Source organism: Passer montanus, unplaced genomic scaffold (assembly GCF_014805655.1).
Source record: "Passer montanus isolate IOZ18808 unplaced genomic scaffold, ASM1480565v1 scaffold117, whole genome shotgun sequence".
Lineage (NCBI taxonomy): Eukaryota > Metazoa > Chordata > Aves > Passeriformes > Passeridae > Passer > Passer montanus.
Window position 1 is genome coordinate 225211 of NW_024358389.1, and position 16471 is coordinate 241681.

Consider the following 16471-nt stretch of genomic DNA (forward strand, 5'->3'; position numbering starts at 1 on the left):
TCCACTCAGCATTTCCAGTTCAGCTAGAGTGAGAAGCAGCTGGGATGGGAGACAAGAGTTCTAAAGTTCTCCTGTTGCTCATGAAAAAGGACCAGGAGCTTCCAGGAGGGAGATAAACAGCTCCCACACAACTCTATAAACTCCCACAGAAGCTTCCATAAGTCAGAAACTAAGGAAGAACTTGTTCCTAAGCACCACAGCTACCTGCCTTTTAAATCCCCTCCAGGGTGGTGACCCCAGCACTGCCCTGGGCTGCCTGTGCCAATGCCTGGCAACCCTTTCAATGAAGAATTTTTCCTAATATCCACTCAAGACCTCCTCTAGCACAACTTGAGGCCATTTCCCTTTGGCCTCTCTGGTTGTCTGGGAGAAGAGGCCAACACCCACCTGACTCTAACTTCTTGTCAGGGAGTTGTAGAGAGTCAGAAGGTCCCTCCTGAGCCCCTCAGCTGCATCAGACCTGTGCTCCAGACCCTTCTGAGAGAGATTAAAACAGTTCATGGCTCAAACTTCGTTAAAATCACCCAAGGGTTTTTGTCCATTGCAGAAAACTGCAAAGTAACTGCACCAAAGCCCACCCCACTCCCCATAACAGGACTCCTGGCAGGAATTTGAGATAAAATAAAGGTGGCATTATTGGCCAATTATCTCAGATGTAAGGAGAAGTTAACAAGGCTAGGGGAAATTGTATCCACAAAGAAAGCCCAAGCCAGCAGCTGTGCTGAAGATCAGCTCTGGCTGGGTTCAGCAGGGGTGCACAGCCCAGACTCATCTGCTGTGGCCAGGTTTGCACACTTACCCCCAGGAGTTTTTGGATGTGATTTCCAAACACGTGGTACAGAGGGGTGAACACTCATCCCCTGGCTACAAGCCAGGTAAGAAGCAGACCCTGCAGAGCCCTCCCTTACACAAACTGGGTCTGGTGTAAAACACACCACAGGTCACATTCACATGACAGGCAGTCTTGGAAGGGATCATAAGTCCTCAGAGACCCCCAAAGTGCCCCAGACTCACTTCTGAAGACTGCACAGGATGGACAATGTTGCACCAGAACCAGTCTGTTGTAAAGACACTGCAGAACTGTCCCCAGCAGGAAGGTGTGTGGCATTCCAATCTATACCTGCATGTTTATTAATAACCCCTGAACTCTGCTCCATGGAACCCCCACCACCAAGGAGACCAGAAGAGAATCAGTGGGACACCACAGGATCCACAGGGATCTAATCTCTCTGTCACTCTCATTCTCTCACTCCACACTTCTCCTTTTCCTGTTTATTTCTCTCTCTCTACCTTATACTTGCAGTTAAATAAAATCCATACTGTTGGCTTCAGCATGTGGTCTTGTTTTCATCTTAATTCAGGTAGGATTGGATAACACCCTGTCCAGCTCCACTGGCCATCTCTGCTGGGACACCACAGGATCCACAGGGTGAACAGCTTTCTAATCTGTCTCTCTGTCACTCTCATTCTCTCACTCCACACTTCTCCTTTTCCTGTTTATTTCTCTCTCTCTACCTCATACTTGCAGTTAAATAAAATCCATACTATTGGCTTCAGCATGGGGTCTGGTTTGCATCTTAATTCAGGTAGAAGGATTGGATCATAACACCATCCCCAGCTCCACTGGCCATCTCTGGACACCTTCAGCACCTCAGCATCCTTTTTGTACTGAAGGGCCCAGAGCTGGATGCAGGATTTGTGGCCTCAGGGGTGCCCAGCACAGCCACACCATTTCTGGTGGAGCTGTAAACCCCTGAGGGCTGTGCCGTGCCTGCCTTCAGCAAGAGCAGCTGCACAAACACATCACTGTGCATGCCAGCTCTGCTCAGCAGCTTAAACACCACTCTCCTGGCCCCTAGGGAACCGTGGAAGTATCAGGTGAGAAAGCAAAGCAGGAGAGGAAGGTACCCCAGGAGAGTACAAGCTGAGTTTGAGGCACCTCAGTTCTTGCTGAGCTTGGCTTTATGGCACCTGTTTCCATTTCCCTGAATTAGCTTTAAGCATGTTTTGGAGCCCCAGGAGTGTACAAGCTGAGTTTGTGGCACCTCAGTTCTTGCTGAGCTCTGGCTTTATGGCACCTGTTTCCATTTCCCTGAATTAGATTTAAGCATGTTTTGGAGGCTTTCCATTCCTGTCCTTTTTGCTTTGACTCTCTGAGTCCAAAATTACAAACTCTGTAATTCCCTTTAATTTTATGATGAAAAAACATGAGGGAAAGCTCAGTACATTTAACAACATCCCTGCTCACCTTTGTACAGAGAGGTATTTCCAACATAGCTACTTTTCAATGTGAAACATTCTTCCAATTCACTGTGTAAAACAACCAGTCAAGCTACTTCTCTTCATTTCAAAAATAATTTTAGCACATGTCCCAGCTTTCAAAAAAAAAAAAATAAGGTTTCTGCAGCTATGGAGTCAAATAAATTTCATCTGTTAGCAATAAAAAAAAAAATTTTACAGATAGTTTGGGCATGACACAGCACACACTGGGCAGTCAAGTTCTTTTTACAACAAGAAACTTACACATTTTTTACACATATTTCAGCTGTAAGAGCTCATTCTACTACAAAAACCCAACAGCTGTGATGTCACCAAACATTTTAAGTGAAAATAGAGCACATGGCACATTGTACAAAAGATCTAAACATTTGTAACCACTTACATTTCCAGATGGAACTGCAGAAGGGATTACTGGCTGATAAACCCTGATGGGGATGAAGGGTAAGTCTTGCAGCCTGACCTGTGCCATTGTCTAAATATATTTTAGCTGGGTTTCAAGAATTTTTCCTGCCTTATCCCAAAGCCACAGATACTAAATATCTCACCAGAGATGGCTTAAATAAAATACAAGTAGTTACATTGCATGGGAAAATGCATAAACTTGGTGAAATAGAGAACAGGCTGCTCCCAAAAAGCAGTCACTGACCAAGAATGTTAAGGAGAAATAAATCCCTTTTAGCAGGGTGAAAACACAAACTATTCCAGCCTCTATTTGTCTGGTCACTCAGAACCCAGTCAGGCTGGTGAACAACCAGTTGTAAATCACCATTTTTTTGTGTTGTTCAGCTCAGTACCCAGACTCCTGAGTCTCAGATTTTCTCTCTCAAAAGGGGAATCACTAAAGTGCTCCAGGACCCACTCGTGAGAGGCCGCAGTGCCCTGTGCAGCTGCAGCACACCTGGGCTGCCCCTCGAGCTCCTGTTGTGCCACAGCTGGCATTGCTCAGGTGAGCTGAATGGCAATGTCTCCCAGGACACTGGCAGCAGTGCAGCAGTGCCAGTCCCACAGACAGAAAGCAGCAGCTGCAGGAGGGCGCCGAGCTCAGCGCCGGCGGAAGGCGCGGGAGATCCTCCAGGCGTTGGGCTCCTCGTAGCGGTTGTAGAGGGGCTCCAGCCTCTGCTGCTTCTTCTGCTTGCTCAGCTTGGTTGGGTCAGAGACCTTGAAGAAAGCTGGGGCAAACTCCACCAGCCAGCGAGGATCGATGGTTGTCACCTCCCGCATGTACTCCTTGGTGGTCAGCACCAGCTCGTGATACACCACCCTGGGAAAAGGAAATTCTGGAAATCAGGTTTTTTTCAAACAAGAAGCAACAAGGCAAAGACTGAAAGAGCTAAGCTTGCTCCTTTTAAGCTCCAGAAGAACCATCCAGAAGAGCTATCCCTCTGGATAAGGGACTAAGCAAGCCCACTGCTTGAGAATTGCTTTTGTTGAAGTCTCCCTACCAAACTACCTCTGTTCACTAGGAGGATCTGAAATTACAGCTGATAAATAATCTGAAATTATTTATTTTCCCCCTCCTACTTCACAGCTACTCTTCAGCACAGAATTCCTTCATCCCATTTAAAACAATGCTCCCTCCCTCTTCAACACCCAGGGTTTTAAACCCCCTTCCACAATAAAGAAGCATGCAGCTACAACTTCAGGCCTGGCCTTGGCTCCAAAAGGCAGTCTCATCTCTGCACAGACACTAAGATCAGCAGCAGAAAGAGACAAAAGTAGACTTGAAACTTTTCTCATTCAATGCTAAGGATTCAGCAGCCTCTGCCCAGACCTCCACAAACAGCACACACCATGACTTTCCCTGTTATAGTCTGAAGAGAAACAAGAAATCCCATGCTGTTGCGTTCCTTACCATTCAGGCTGCCTGTTGAAGAGAGCACTGGATGGGTGGATGTAGACAACCTGCTGGTCAATGAGTGTCCTGTACCCTTCCTGGGGATCCTTCTTGGCTGCATTTCTGAAGAAGCCACTGCAAATGGCCTTCTGGACCCGAACTGTGGCCTTCCCACAGGACACCACATCCAGCTTATGCCTGCCAGACAAGAGACAGAAAAGATTAGAGCTCTCCAGATTTGGATGCAGCTACCAAGATGAGTTTAGCAAATTTTCTTTAGCTATTACAATGAAAAACAAGACACAGAGTCAGTACTTGTCCTCCTTGTGCTCACCTGTCCATGATGCCCAACATCTGCTTGCGAATGTCCTGAGCCCGGCGTAAGGACCGGGCCTGGATGAAATTTTCATAGCACCAGGGATTTGAAAACTTATTGTTCTTCCAGGAATTGTACACGGCCAGCAGCGTGAGGTGGTCACCTTCTGTTTGATGGAACTTGGCTTTCTTTTGATCAGCAAGTGCTTGTTTATCCTAACACATGAAACACACATCAATCAGATATTTACATCACAGAAAAAGTCCCTGGACAATAAAAATGACACAGCTCCTTGTCATTCATATCATGACATTTTAAACCTATCATGGAACAGATGATACAGGATTAAGACAACACAGAATGTTTTTTCAATTTCAGTCCCTATTTTTGAAAGAAAACAAAGTAAACGGCCCACTTATACTGCAGGAAGCATATGCCCACACTGCACTAACTGGTTTTCTTACTGCTCTACAAATTACTTCATCAATAAATGTGCTGAAGCAGGAGGTTTGAGCCTGGTGATCCACACACCTCTCCCATCTGCACATAAAACATTAATCAAATACTGCAGTTACATAGATGAAAACTGAAGTTAACTACCCTGAAGAAGTAGAGGATCCAAGACAAACCTGATCCCACCACAGCAGAGCCTGTTGCCTACTGACTTAAAAGGAAGCAGCACAGGATAGAAGTGCCATGAAGAAATACTTCCTGTGTATCTGAAAATGCAAAGGCAGTCTGAACTCCAGAGCTGGGACTGACTTGGTTTAGGCTGTATGTGTTTGTTGGGAAATGCAAGAGCAATTTTAAGACTTTTCACTTCTGCCTTCCCATCTGCAAAGGAACTACCAACAGCAGAGCTACAGACCCTTAAATGAAAAGGAACATTTGCACAGGCAAATGTTCTGACCAAATTACAAGTTTCTTTTTGGAAATATGCTCACTCTTAACCCTGAAGCATTCACACCAAAACCACCCAGACTGCAACACTGCTGCCTCTGGCTCAGCTCCTCACCTTTGGCCTGTAGAACACATTCTGCACAGACAGCATGGAGACAATGGTCAGCATCTCCTCGCTGCATCCCAGATGCACTGACATGATCAACATCTTACACAGCATAGGCTCCAGGGGGAATTCTGCCATCTGCAAGAAACATGTTCCAAGGCATTCTGTGAAAAATCTTCAGTCTTCTCAGAGCAAAAGAAAGCAATGCCTTTTCTCACATATTTACTTTGCAAAGAGGTGTGCTTGACCCAGAATAACTTCGCTCAACACAAAGCAAATTATTTGTCTGTATTCACTATCACAAGAATATCCCAATACTTACAGGAAGTTTTAGACATTAATAAATGTAAAGGAGAAATACTAGTTGCTCCTTTAAAAGCAGAAGGTACTTTTAAGAAGCAGAAGGCACTTTTAAGAAGCAGAAGGTACCTTAAAAGATACCTTTTTAAGGTAATTTAAAAAGCAGAAGATACAGCAGAACTGTGATAAATGAAAAGCTACCAAAAACCACAAGAGAATAACAGCAAAAGGAAACAATGCTAAGCAAGGTCTGCCATGACTGCTCTCATGTCATCCCCTGAATGCTGGCCATCCAGGCAGTGTAAGAGGTATTTTATTCTGCCTACCCTGCGTCCAAGTCGAGTGAGCAGCCCCTCATCATCCAGAGCTCCCAGGGTGTAGAGCTGCTCCATGGCAGTAATGAGAGTTTCCATGGGGGGAGCATCCATGAAGTCAAAGGACAGCAAATCATTGATGCCCATAGCCTGGGAGGGATTGGAGAAAAGGCAAGTTAAAACACTCAGAAGGAAGGCAACAAACCCCAGCCAGAGCTATAACACCAAACACTGAGGCACTACAAAATTTTAGGCAAGCCTAGCCTCATGTGCTTATCCTGACTGCAGGTGCAGCCATGAATACACAGCTGCCTTCCTGCACTTGAAATAATGAGCACTGGCCCATGGCATTCCTGCACTACTCAGCTCTCTGGTCTGTTCTTTTGGTACTGCTCCACACAGCCCTCAAGCAAGATGACTCAGTTGAGGAGAAACATAAGCTAAATGCTGCTTTTGGGACTTGTGTCTTGTAATGCACTGTGGCCTGACAGCTCCACAGGACTTTAAGTGTGCTCCCAGAAAGAGAAATGGCAGCAGCTTTCCCAGCTGTGACTGGGTTAATCCAGGTCACAGACTTCCAGAGGGAGGGTACACACTTAGACATGCCCAGGTTTGCAGCTCTAAACCCACTCTAAAACAAGTTATCTCATCTGTTAACAATGTAAATGTTCCCTACATAGGAAATGCTACTGCTTGAGATTTCTGTTTCTCCTACCTCCTGTAACTAATTGTTCTGTGCAGCTGAAACTCATCATTTAGCTGGATATCCAACAGAACAGCCCTCAACAGAAAGACACAGGAGCAAACCCAGTGCCTGAGAATTGCTTTTGTTGAAGTCTCCCTTCCAAACTACCTCTGTTCACTAGAAGGATCTGAAATCACACACTGCTTCCTGAGACTCAAAGGCAAAGACTCATTTGTTCAAACACTTAGCAGGCTGGCTTGCTACAAGCTGGTGAAATACCCACCTTCAGGGAGAGCACTGTACTGGCCAAATTGGTTCTCTGGATTTCAGGCACGTTGGTGGTCAGCATCTCATCTCTGTATGCACGTTCTGTGTACAACCTGTAGCATTTTCCTGGGCCTGTTCTGCCAGCCCTGCCTGCCCGCTGCTTGGCTTGAGCCTGAAGAGAACAAGGCACCTCAGTGAACAGGTCCAAAAAAAGACAGGTGAAAACAAGTAAAATAAAATGGTTGTTCACAATTTTACTTGTATTGATAGAAAGGCTTTCAATACAACACAGGGAAGTATGTGTTCTGTAGGCACAGCCTCAAGGAGCTATCAGAAATGTGGGTTTATCACAGACTCATTTTGCCCACTCATGCTTGGATGCCACATTGGCAAGACAAACAACACCCATGGGGGAGAGCCAAACACAGAAAATCTACCTGGGAAATTGGTGTCACCACCAGCTGGTCAATTCCAGTCTTGGAGTTATAAACTTTCTGCTTCACAAAGCCAGGATCAACCACATAATATATTCCATCAATGGTCAAAGATGTCTCTGCAATGTTGGTGGCAATGACAACCTGCAAATCACAGTTTGAGTCAGCACCAGTTCTGTGTCAGGCTGCCAAGCCAACCCCACCACTCAACTTCATCCACTGACATGAGGAGCTTGTTATAAATGCAACCAATGTCACTTAATGTTAAAGGGAGAAATGTGTTCATAGGGAACAGAAGGAGATGTTATCTACAAAGATGGACAGGTTTTAAGTATCTATTTTTGTTTAAAGTTTGGGCAAAAAGGGGAAAGAGCGTGATAAAATCCACAATTCAAAGCAAGAGAAATCTTGTAAGCAGACTGTGCTGACTTCAGGGAGATTTTTTTACCTATCACTCAGACACAGCCTGTATTCAGAGAAAAATCTTCCTGAGAATGTATCTCTAGATATTCACTAGCTGCTTGGCAGGAAATTTACCTCCACCCAAGAGGAACTGCATTTAGATTTTAGATTAACTGAAGTTAGTATCCTTTAAAGGCAGCATTAAATAACACACCAAGAACATTCCACACAGAAGTTTGCCACACCAGATGTTTTTACACGTGTTCAAAGGCGTAGATAACTTGAGATGTATACAACCAAAAATATGCTCTAAGCTGTAAATCATCTTTCCCCCAAAAAGTTTATCCTTTAAGCACTGTAATACACCCCACTATTAAAATGTAACAGCAGAAGATGAAAGGGCACATAGATGAAATTACCTTTCTGCTCCCTGGTGGGGCTGGGTCAAAGATCCTGGTCTGCATTTCACTGGGCAAAGCTGAATATACTGGTAGGATAATCAGCTCTGGAACATCAGGTCCTAGAGATTTCATCCTCTCATAGAGGATTTCACAGGCAGTGTCAATCTCTTCCTGGCCAGTTAGAAAGACCAAAATGTCACCTACACAGGAAGTAAATTAAAACATCCACAGAATCAATTCTGTTCATTACAACTCCTGCATTACCATATTTTCATTCCTCGTGTTTTCCATTGATGAGGATCCCCAACTTTTGCCAGCAACTCTTAGCCAAAGGCAACACACTTCAGTCTTTCACCCAACTTTTTCAGCATTTTACTTACTGTATTTGCAAACAAGAAAGAACAGTCCTGACAGCATTTTGCTCACATTACTAACATGATCCATGACTTAATTATAAGACTTTGCTCAAAATCACCAATAACCCAAAACAATTCTCTACTCACCTGGTGGCTCTGTTAAATGGATCTGCATTACTGTAATCAGACTGGCATCCAAATAATCTGTCTCTGGCTCTTTTGTGTACAGAATTTCTACTGGGTATGTTCTACCAGGAATTGTGAAGATTGGTGCCTCATAGAAATACTGAGAGAATTTCACAGCATCCAGAGTTGCTGATGTCACTATCAGCTTCATGTCCTGCCGTTTCTGCACTGTCTGCAGGAGGACAAAGTTCTCAAGTTATTTATTGCCTTTGGAACTATTTAAATATGGCACTTGAATGAAGCCAAATACAACCAGGAATAAAATGTGTTTTAACATCTGAGTAGAGGGGAAGCTCACCCCAGCACCCAGAATTTCAGAAAATTGACCACTGAGGTCCCATTTGAAGCCTCCCTCAGCAACATTATCACCAGAAAGCTTTTGGCAGAGCAGGATGAGCAAAGCAAGAACTCTCCCCTGTTCATCCACCATTATGAATATCCAGATGGCAAATTTTCATTGTTCCTGCTGCGTTTTGCTTTCTCTGCCTTCACACTGAGGCCCATTTCACCAAGATTCAAACTATAAACTCTTAAGAGCATTTGAAGCACATGTATGAATCTAACTCATGTGACTTCACCTTTGCCTGTGCTCTCCTGCCCACACTGAAAGCAGTAAAAATCCAGTGCTCCATTACCTTCTTCAGGAGCCCAAAGAGCACATCTGTGTGTATGGTCCTCTCATGGGCCTCATCCAGCATGATGATGGCATACTGGGTGAGATCTGGGTCTATCAGGCACTCTCTCAGTAACATCCCATCTGTCATGTATTTGATGACAGTCTCAGGGCTGGTGCAGTCTTCAAACCGAATGGTGTAGCCAACCTGGAGGGAAGAGTTGCACAGAAACAGAAGTTACACAATGATCAGCCTCATTAACTCCCAGTTTGATTATTCCACAAACTCACTTTGTGGCCTACAAGGCAATAGACAAATGGACACACAAGACAACTAGCTCCAACACTGATTTTTCCTACTTTTCATGCTTATTTTGGCATGTTCTTCAACATGGAAATTCACCTCTTGTCCCAAGCAGCAACCAAATTCCTCTGACACCCTCTTGGCAACAGACATTGCAGCCACTCTGCGAGGCTGAGTACATCCAATCTTCCCTCTTGAGGTATATCCTGCCTCAGCCAGGTACTGGGTAATCTGGGTTGTTTTCCCAGATCCTGTCTCTCCAATAACAATCAGAATCTGGTTGTCATGCACAGCCTAGAAAAGGTGAAAAAACATACACTTGTTAAATTTTTTTTAAAAAATCAAAACAAACTAAACAAAATTAGCATGGGCTACCTGGGACTAGATTAAACAGCTCTTTGTTTTTGCTTCAATTGACCAAAAATCATGTAAGTATTCCTACTGATCAAGTCAGCAACCTGTTTAACTGCTCAGCTGACTTACTTACATGATCTTAGAATCAATTTTGACTTACATCAATAAATATCTGGAACCTCATTAAATATATAGATAGATATATATATAATACTTTAAAATACATATTGTGAACTGAAGTTCTGCATTTAAAATTATCAGCTGGCTGTTCACCTGTCAAAAAGCTAAACCAAAAGTATTTATTTTAAATTACTGCTTGCTTAAACCAGAACACCTTTTCATGAGTCTTACCTGTATCAGCTGCTCCTTCAGTCTGAAGATTGGGAGACTCTCTCTCTGCTCAATGATGGAAAGCTGGGTCTTCTTCCCATAAGAAGCTTTGTTGCCACCAAATGCATGTTTCTTCCACTCTGGGATATCATTTGGCATCATCCCAATACCTCTCATGTTCGCAGCTATTTGTCTTCCATCCACTAGAAAAGAAACAATTTCATCATTTACACATCCAGATTCACACAGCACAGACCCTGATGATCCTGCTGCAAGTGCAGGATCTATTCTGTGTTTTTTAATGTTTTTTAAGTTTCCAAGTGGATACCCCCACTATTACAGGATATACCTGTACACTTCCCCTGACATTCCTATTTCCATTTCAGTGGAAAAGCATTTTTGCTTGGACTCACTTATAAAGTGTGGCAGACAAACACAATATCAAGACATCTCTCCTGGGTTGCTCAAATAGCACAAAAAAGGCACAGTTGACCTGTGCTCAGACATACCATCAGGGAGAGGATCCACCCAGTGTGTGTTGAGGCCCATGGGGATGGAATCCATCTCTGCTTCCCTCTGGGCTTGTTTAAGTTCTCGCCTCTCTTTAGCTAAAGCACTTTGCATCATGGCAGCCTGGGACAGGGAACCATCTGGATTCTGGAGAGCAAGAAGAAAAGGCTTCAAGCACTACCATTCCTTCACCTTCAATATATCTTTTCTTTAGAAACATCTTCTAAAAATGCTTTAAAAATGTAAATTTTGCTTATTATATTTCCAGGATATTTCCATCAGGCTAGCCTCATGAACTTTCATAGTCATAACTAATATGGAGCATCCTCACACTGCCCAGTCAGAAGGATTATAGGCACAACAATTGAAAAGTAATTATTTACTACCTTCTCCTTTCAAAAGAAAACAAAAAGCAGAACAGAGAAATTTTGTTCTAACACACCTATGTAAAATGGCACTTCAGTTCCATTATTCCATTTCATAGTCACCAGTTAAGTTAGAAACAGCTTTATTTGGAAGTCGTTCAGTGGTTATGTTTTTCAGGGCTCTCAGTAATGTGCAGGTGGGAAACTGGTCATTAAATTCCTAAAAATTTATATAATTTAATCAAGTACACTGGTTTTAGCCCTGGAAATCTCTTACCTTTACTATTTTAATGGGACTCATATCCATGCTCTGTTTAGTGTGGCCTCGAAGAAATGGTGGCTCTTCTTCAACTAGCTCAATCTCAAGATCCTCATCTAAAATTCACAAGTGACATTTGTTACAGAAAAATTAAACAACTTTTGGGTACATAAAAGTGCCTCTTCAAATAATGCTTCCTGTGTATTCTTAAAGACATTCTTAAAATGCCTTATAATAATGAAGAACTCCTTAGAACATTAAAGATATTCTTAAAACTCCTTAGGAGTTTTAAAAGTGAAAACACTGCAAATAAAAATGCACAGACAGGACACATCCAAATGCCACTAATAATACAGCCAGAGGAGCCTTAGTTCCAAATATACAAGATGACAGCAAATTGTAAGATGCTTTATAGTTACGTCTATCATCAATATATTTTGGAATCAAAATACATCCAGAAAGATAAGGAATTTACTGCTGGGAAACACTACCTTCTTCATCATCAACTTTAGGAAGAATCCCAGTCTCCTCATCAAAGTCAGGAAACTCTTCCTTGGAAAGCACATTAGCTGCAATCATCTGGGAACAGAATGAATACACCATGAGTATGTCCCCATGAACAAACACCACTCATGCCTATGAGTCAGTTCTAACCCCATTCCTGCAAAACAGGAACAAAGGAATGGTCCTGCATCCTGTATCCTCTCCCCAGCTCACCCAGCCTCTGACCAAACAGTCCTTCTGTTACTCCAAACAGCTCCAGACCAGAAGCCAGCTCCAAACAGCTCCAGATCAGAAGCCAGCAATTCCAAGTTAATTACACAATCAATTAATCCAGGAGCTGTATTCTAGCTCGTTAAACTCCCTAGCACCTTTATCACCTCCATCCCACTCCCCTGAGTGCAGCACAGACCTGTTTGATCTCCCACTTCTCCGGGTCTGAAATGCGCGTGAGGCGTTTCCGCTCCAGGCTGTCGTCCTCCACCTCGGGGGCGCTCACCAGGGACAGGTGGCTGGGTCTGTCTGGGTTCCTCATGGAGCTCTCCTCGTTGGGTTCTCCAACCAGGTTCCTCCTACGGTTTGGGTTCAGGTCTTCCCCAGTGTCTTGATCAACATCCTGTACCAGATGGATTGGTTAATCAATCAGCTCTACACTTCTCATCTATTAACTCTGCCAGTAACAGCCCATCCACAGAAAATGCTGTTTTGTAGCATTTTTGGTTTTTTCAGCTGGTACTGCCAGGTAAGAACACCCTCAGGCATGGAACACTCTCTGTCTTGGCAACAGCAGTGAGTTAATTTAAAATTAAAAGCTTCTCTCCCACTGAAAGAGGAAGACAAACAGCAACAGCTTGAGGTTTGCTTTTCCTCTTTGATACCATGTCATGCCAAGAAATTGTTAGGAACACTGTATCAAAACTAGAGAGAAGGTGTAAAAAGTAATAGGCCACTTAAATACAGAATGGTAACTCAGTTTTTAACTCCCAACTGAATGGTTATGTATTAGTTTCCATCAAAATGAGTGAAAAATAGCTAGAAGAGGTATCATTTTAAGAATTTTAGCACCTCTGTACCTTCATGCTCAGGCTGGTTTTGGATCCAGTAAAAGATAACACTTTGACTTTCACTCTTTGTCCTTTGCTCACAACATCAGCAACATTGGCAACCCGTCCTTCTCTCCGCAGCTCTGAGATGTGGACCAAGCCTTCCCAGCGTTTCCTGGGAGTGAAACAGAGGGCACATTATTACTCTGACAGCCCTTCAGATCACTCAGAATCAATATGAAAATATCTTGCTGTCAACAGATGGTGTATGTGCACAAACTGATTCTTTGTAATGAGAATTTTCTAACTCTCCGCTGTCAAATCTATTTTCTGAAACAGCCCTTCAAAGCCCAGAATAGCTGCTGGTAGCTTCATCACATCTTTAAGGTACCAGCAGAAAAGAGAACCGAGCTGAAACAGTACCAGATCTATAGGAAGTATCAAAGGGTACCTCAGTCCTTCCAGCTGCACAAAGCACCCAAACTGCATTATGCTCGTGACTTTGCCGTTGTAGATGTCCCCGATGGAAGGCTCCTCAGCTGGTGGTCGGTCTATGTGCTTGTCTCTCCACCTCTCATGGCTCTTCTCAAGGTATTTCTCCCGATCCCTGCGCTCCTTACTGGGACTCCAACTTCTGCTCCTTGACCGGTATCTGGATTTTCCCCTGTTCCTGTCCCAAGTCCTGGAACGGGACCTGGAGCGAGATCTGTGCCTTCGCTTCCTGTCCCTGCTCCGGCTCCGGCTCCTCTTCCTCTTCTTCACCCTGAAATAAAACAAAATTCCATCTTTGCAGTGGATTTCCACCTCAGGCAACGGGAGCAGCCAAGACCTTCCCCCCAGACACACCAGGACCTACCGATGGTCGCTGCCCCTCTGCTTGCCCTGCTTGTCTGCACTGGGCATCAGAGCCTCGAGCTCCTTCAGGGCATCAGCTGCCACCTTCACATCATCTTCATCCAGCATATTCTGCAAGGACAGAAAACTGTTGCCCCTTTCTGCAAAAGGGCTGATAAAAAGCTTGTCACAAAGAATTAATCTACAGAATTATCATCATACATGTATCTAACACACATTTAGAAAGAATGCAAGACAAAAAACAATCAGGCTCAATATGTGATAAAGAAAAAAGTAATAAAGCACTCTCCCTATTTGGCCACAATATTGTGAAAATTCTGCTTTTATACAATAGAAAGTTCCATCTCAATGCCCCAAATTGTTACAGAAATACAAAATGCAAGTCCCTCATAGCATCTGAATATACAACATTTTTAATTAGTTTGTAACATAACATTATTTTGAACGTTATGTAAGGAAGGCCAGGCTACAAATTTCATGTCACAAGAGTCTCATCTTCCACATATTCTGCAAAACAGTATCAACATGGCAACTGCTAACAGTTATTCTTTGCAGCAATGTGCAGTAACACCAGCCTTCTACCCCTTCCACGTTTCTTTTCTCAAAATTCACATTTATCCATGCTTTAGACAGAGAAAAAAAGTTGAAACTAACTGGGGAAAAAAAAAAATTCATACAGTAACAAAGGAAATCTGAAACCTTACCCTGATGTTGGGATTGTCCGGCCTGCAAAGGGCTGGATACAATTCTCTCAGCTTTTCTTTCTCTGATTTGGGTTTGACAACTGCCTCTGATTTTGAGATTAAAAAAGAAAAAAAAAAAAAGCATCATGAAATACAAAACTCAGAACTGCTACAACAATTCACTCTTGATTTTTCTACAATTAAATATAAAATTTAATTTTCATCTGAATACAAAGGCTGATACAGCTTTTACAGAGATTCAACTCAAGGAATATTGTGTTACCCCCCCTTCAAACAAAATTCTGATTATTAGTGAGTATTTGAAAGACAGAACACTCTGAACAGCACATTCAGAGTAACAACAGCAGGATGCAACAGGATTTGCCTTAGAAGACTAAAGCAGAAAACAGAAACTCACCCAACCCTGAGCACTGGCCCCACGTACCTTTGCTCGTGGATGGTTTTGGTGGAGGCCGCATTGTCTGTATGAGACGCAGCAGGTTACTGATGAGGGAATCCTGAAAAAAATCAATGAAACACTTCAGGAAATGACAGCAACACTTTCATTATTAGACTGCACAAGTGAGGGTTTACTCGCAGGACAAAAAAATGCTCAATTCTGAAGATGCAGGTTGATTTTTAGAAACTATCATATCACTGGGCTTTGTGTATGCCCTAAAAAGAACCCAAAAATAATTACGATAATTTCATCTAAGTGACTTTTCTGCTAATCATTTTAATCACCTATTTAATTCAACTAGAGTAATTCCTGAGGAATCAATAAACACAGCATATAAGCATCGTAAGAAGACTTATCGCAACATTTGCTTTCATGAAAAGTTGTTTCTTCTATATTTTATATATGCTCAACAGAACAATAAGCAGTTTGAGTCCTCTGGAAGATGCTTTTCAAAGACCAAAAATTTTTAAAAATATGAGGATGGGAAGGCAGGGGAGACAAGAATGTCAGAAGCTAATTAGTATGTAGTTTTCCAATTAAAGAAAACCAATAATAACTCCTCACAACTTTTCTATTTTTAAAATACAAAGCTCTATAAAATACAGTGCAAGAATAATACATAAACAACGTTCATGTGTCACTTACAGTGAACTCAGCCCCATTCTTCAGAAGAATCGCCTTAAATGTGTCAAACGTGGTGTTTTTCTCGGCAAGACTTATCACAAACTCGGCTGTGAGGAAAAAGCATAAATTAAATCGAAACAAGAAAATAAAAAGCAGCGTAAGGAGCGCACGAGGGGACAGAAGCTCAGCCAGGCCCCGGGGGCTGCTGCAGGCCCGGGGAGCTTCCCCTCAGCTCTCCCCGGACCGAAGCCTTCCCTCAGGCTCACAAGTGGTTTTTTGAAGAAAAATAATGTTTTTTAACGCCTAAATTCGAAAAGCACCTTCACAAAACACATCCGGCCCCACAAAAAGGGCTACTACGGCCCTCAGCAAGCTGCCCCGGCCGGGAAGGCGATGCTCAGCGGCCGCCGCGCCCGGAGCGCCCCGGCGGTGCCCGAAGGCCGCGCCCGCCCCGCCTACCCAGGTCCTTGTCGTTGATGCCCAGGTGGTTGTCGAGCTCGGTGCACACTTTGGACACCAGCGACAGGTACTCGAGCTTGGCGAGCTCCTCGGCCGCCGCCAGCTCCGCCATGGCCGCGCGGCCGCGTCCGGGGCGCGGCGGAAACGGCGCCGTGAGGGGAGCGGGGCGGGCCCGGGACAGCGGGGAGGGACCGAGCCCTGCCGGGGGCGGGCAGCGCCGGGGGACGGCTGCGCACGGAGCCTTGACGGGTGCAAGGCTGGGCGAATCGGCGCAGCCGTGTGAAGGTTTCCGGTTTTCCGTAACCAAAGCGGAAAGGCGGCTAAGGCGGA

The 16471-nt window shown here is 43.9% G+C and overlaps 1 protein-coding gene across 1 annotated transcript; it reads right to left on the minus strand.

The window, feature by feature from the left end:
* Positions 1–2165: 2165 nt before the first annotated feature.
* Positions 2166–16301, minus strand: DHX8 (DEAH-box helicase 8). The gene is made up of 23 exons (XM_039697331.1): positions 16142–16301; positions 15704–15789; positions 15044–15116; positions 14620–14705; positions 13917–14026; positions 13512–13823; positions 13091–13235; positions 12430–12633; positions 12008–12095; positions 11535–11632; positions 10892–11039; positions 10404–10585; positions 9798–9992; positions 9417–9602; positions 8743–8953; positions 8258–8439; positions 7440–7580; positions 7019–7174; positions 6063–6200; positions 5446–5574; positions 4449–4645; positions 4133–4312; positions 2166–3541 (listed from the first exon to the last, which is right to left on the minus strand). The coding sequence occupies exons 1-23, from the start codon at positions 16251–16253 to the stop codon at positions 3322–3324; spliced, it is 3579 nt and encodes a 1192-aa protein (XP_039553265.1). The 5' UTR covers positions 16254–16301; the 3' UTR covers positions 2166–3321.
* Positions 16302–16471: the final 170 nt, after the last annotated feature.

Bases quoted from the DNA above. Each gene is read 5' to 3' on its own strand.
- DHX8 (XM_039697331.1), bottom strand. From the start codon at position 16,253: ATGGCGGAGCTGGCGGCGGCCGAGGAGCTCGCCAAGCTCGAGTACCTG. The intron at 13,824-13,916 runs GTAGGTCCTGGT...GTTTTATTTCAG, and splicing joins CAGAGGGGCAGCGACCATCG to GGTGAAGAAGAGGAAGAGGA. The intron at 5,575-6,062 runs GTAGGCAGAATA...TGTTTCTTGCAG, and splicing joins TCACTCGACTTGGACGCAGG to ATGGCAGAATTCCCCCTGGA.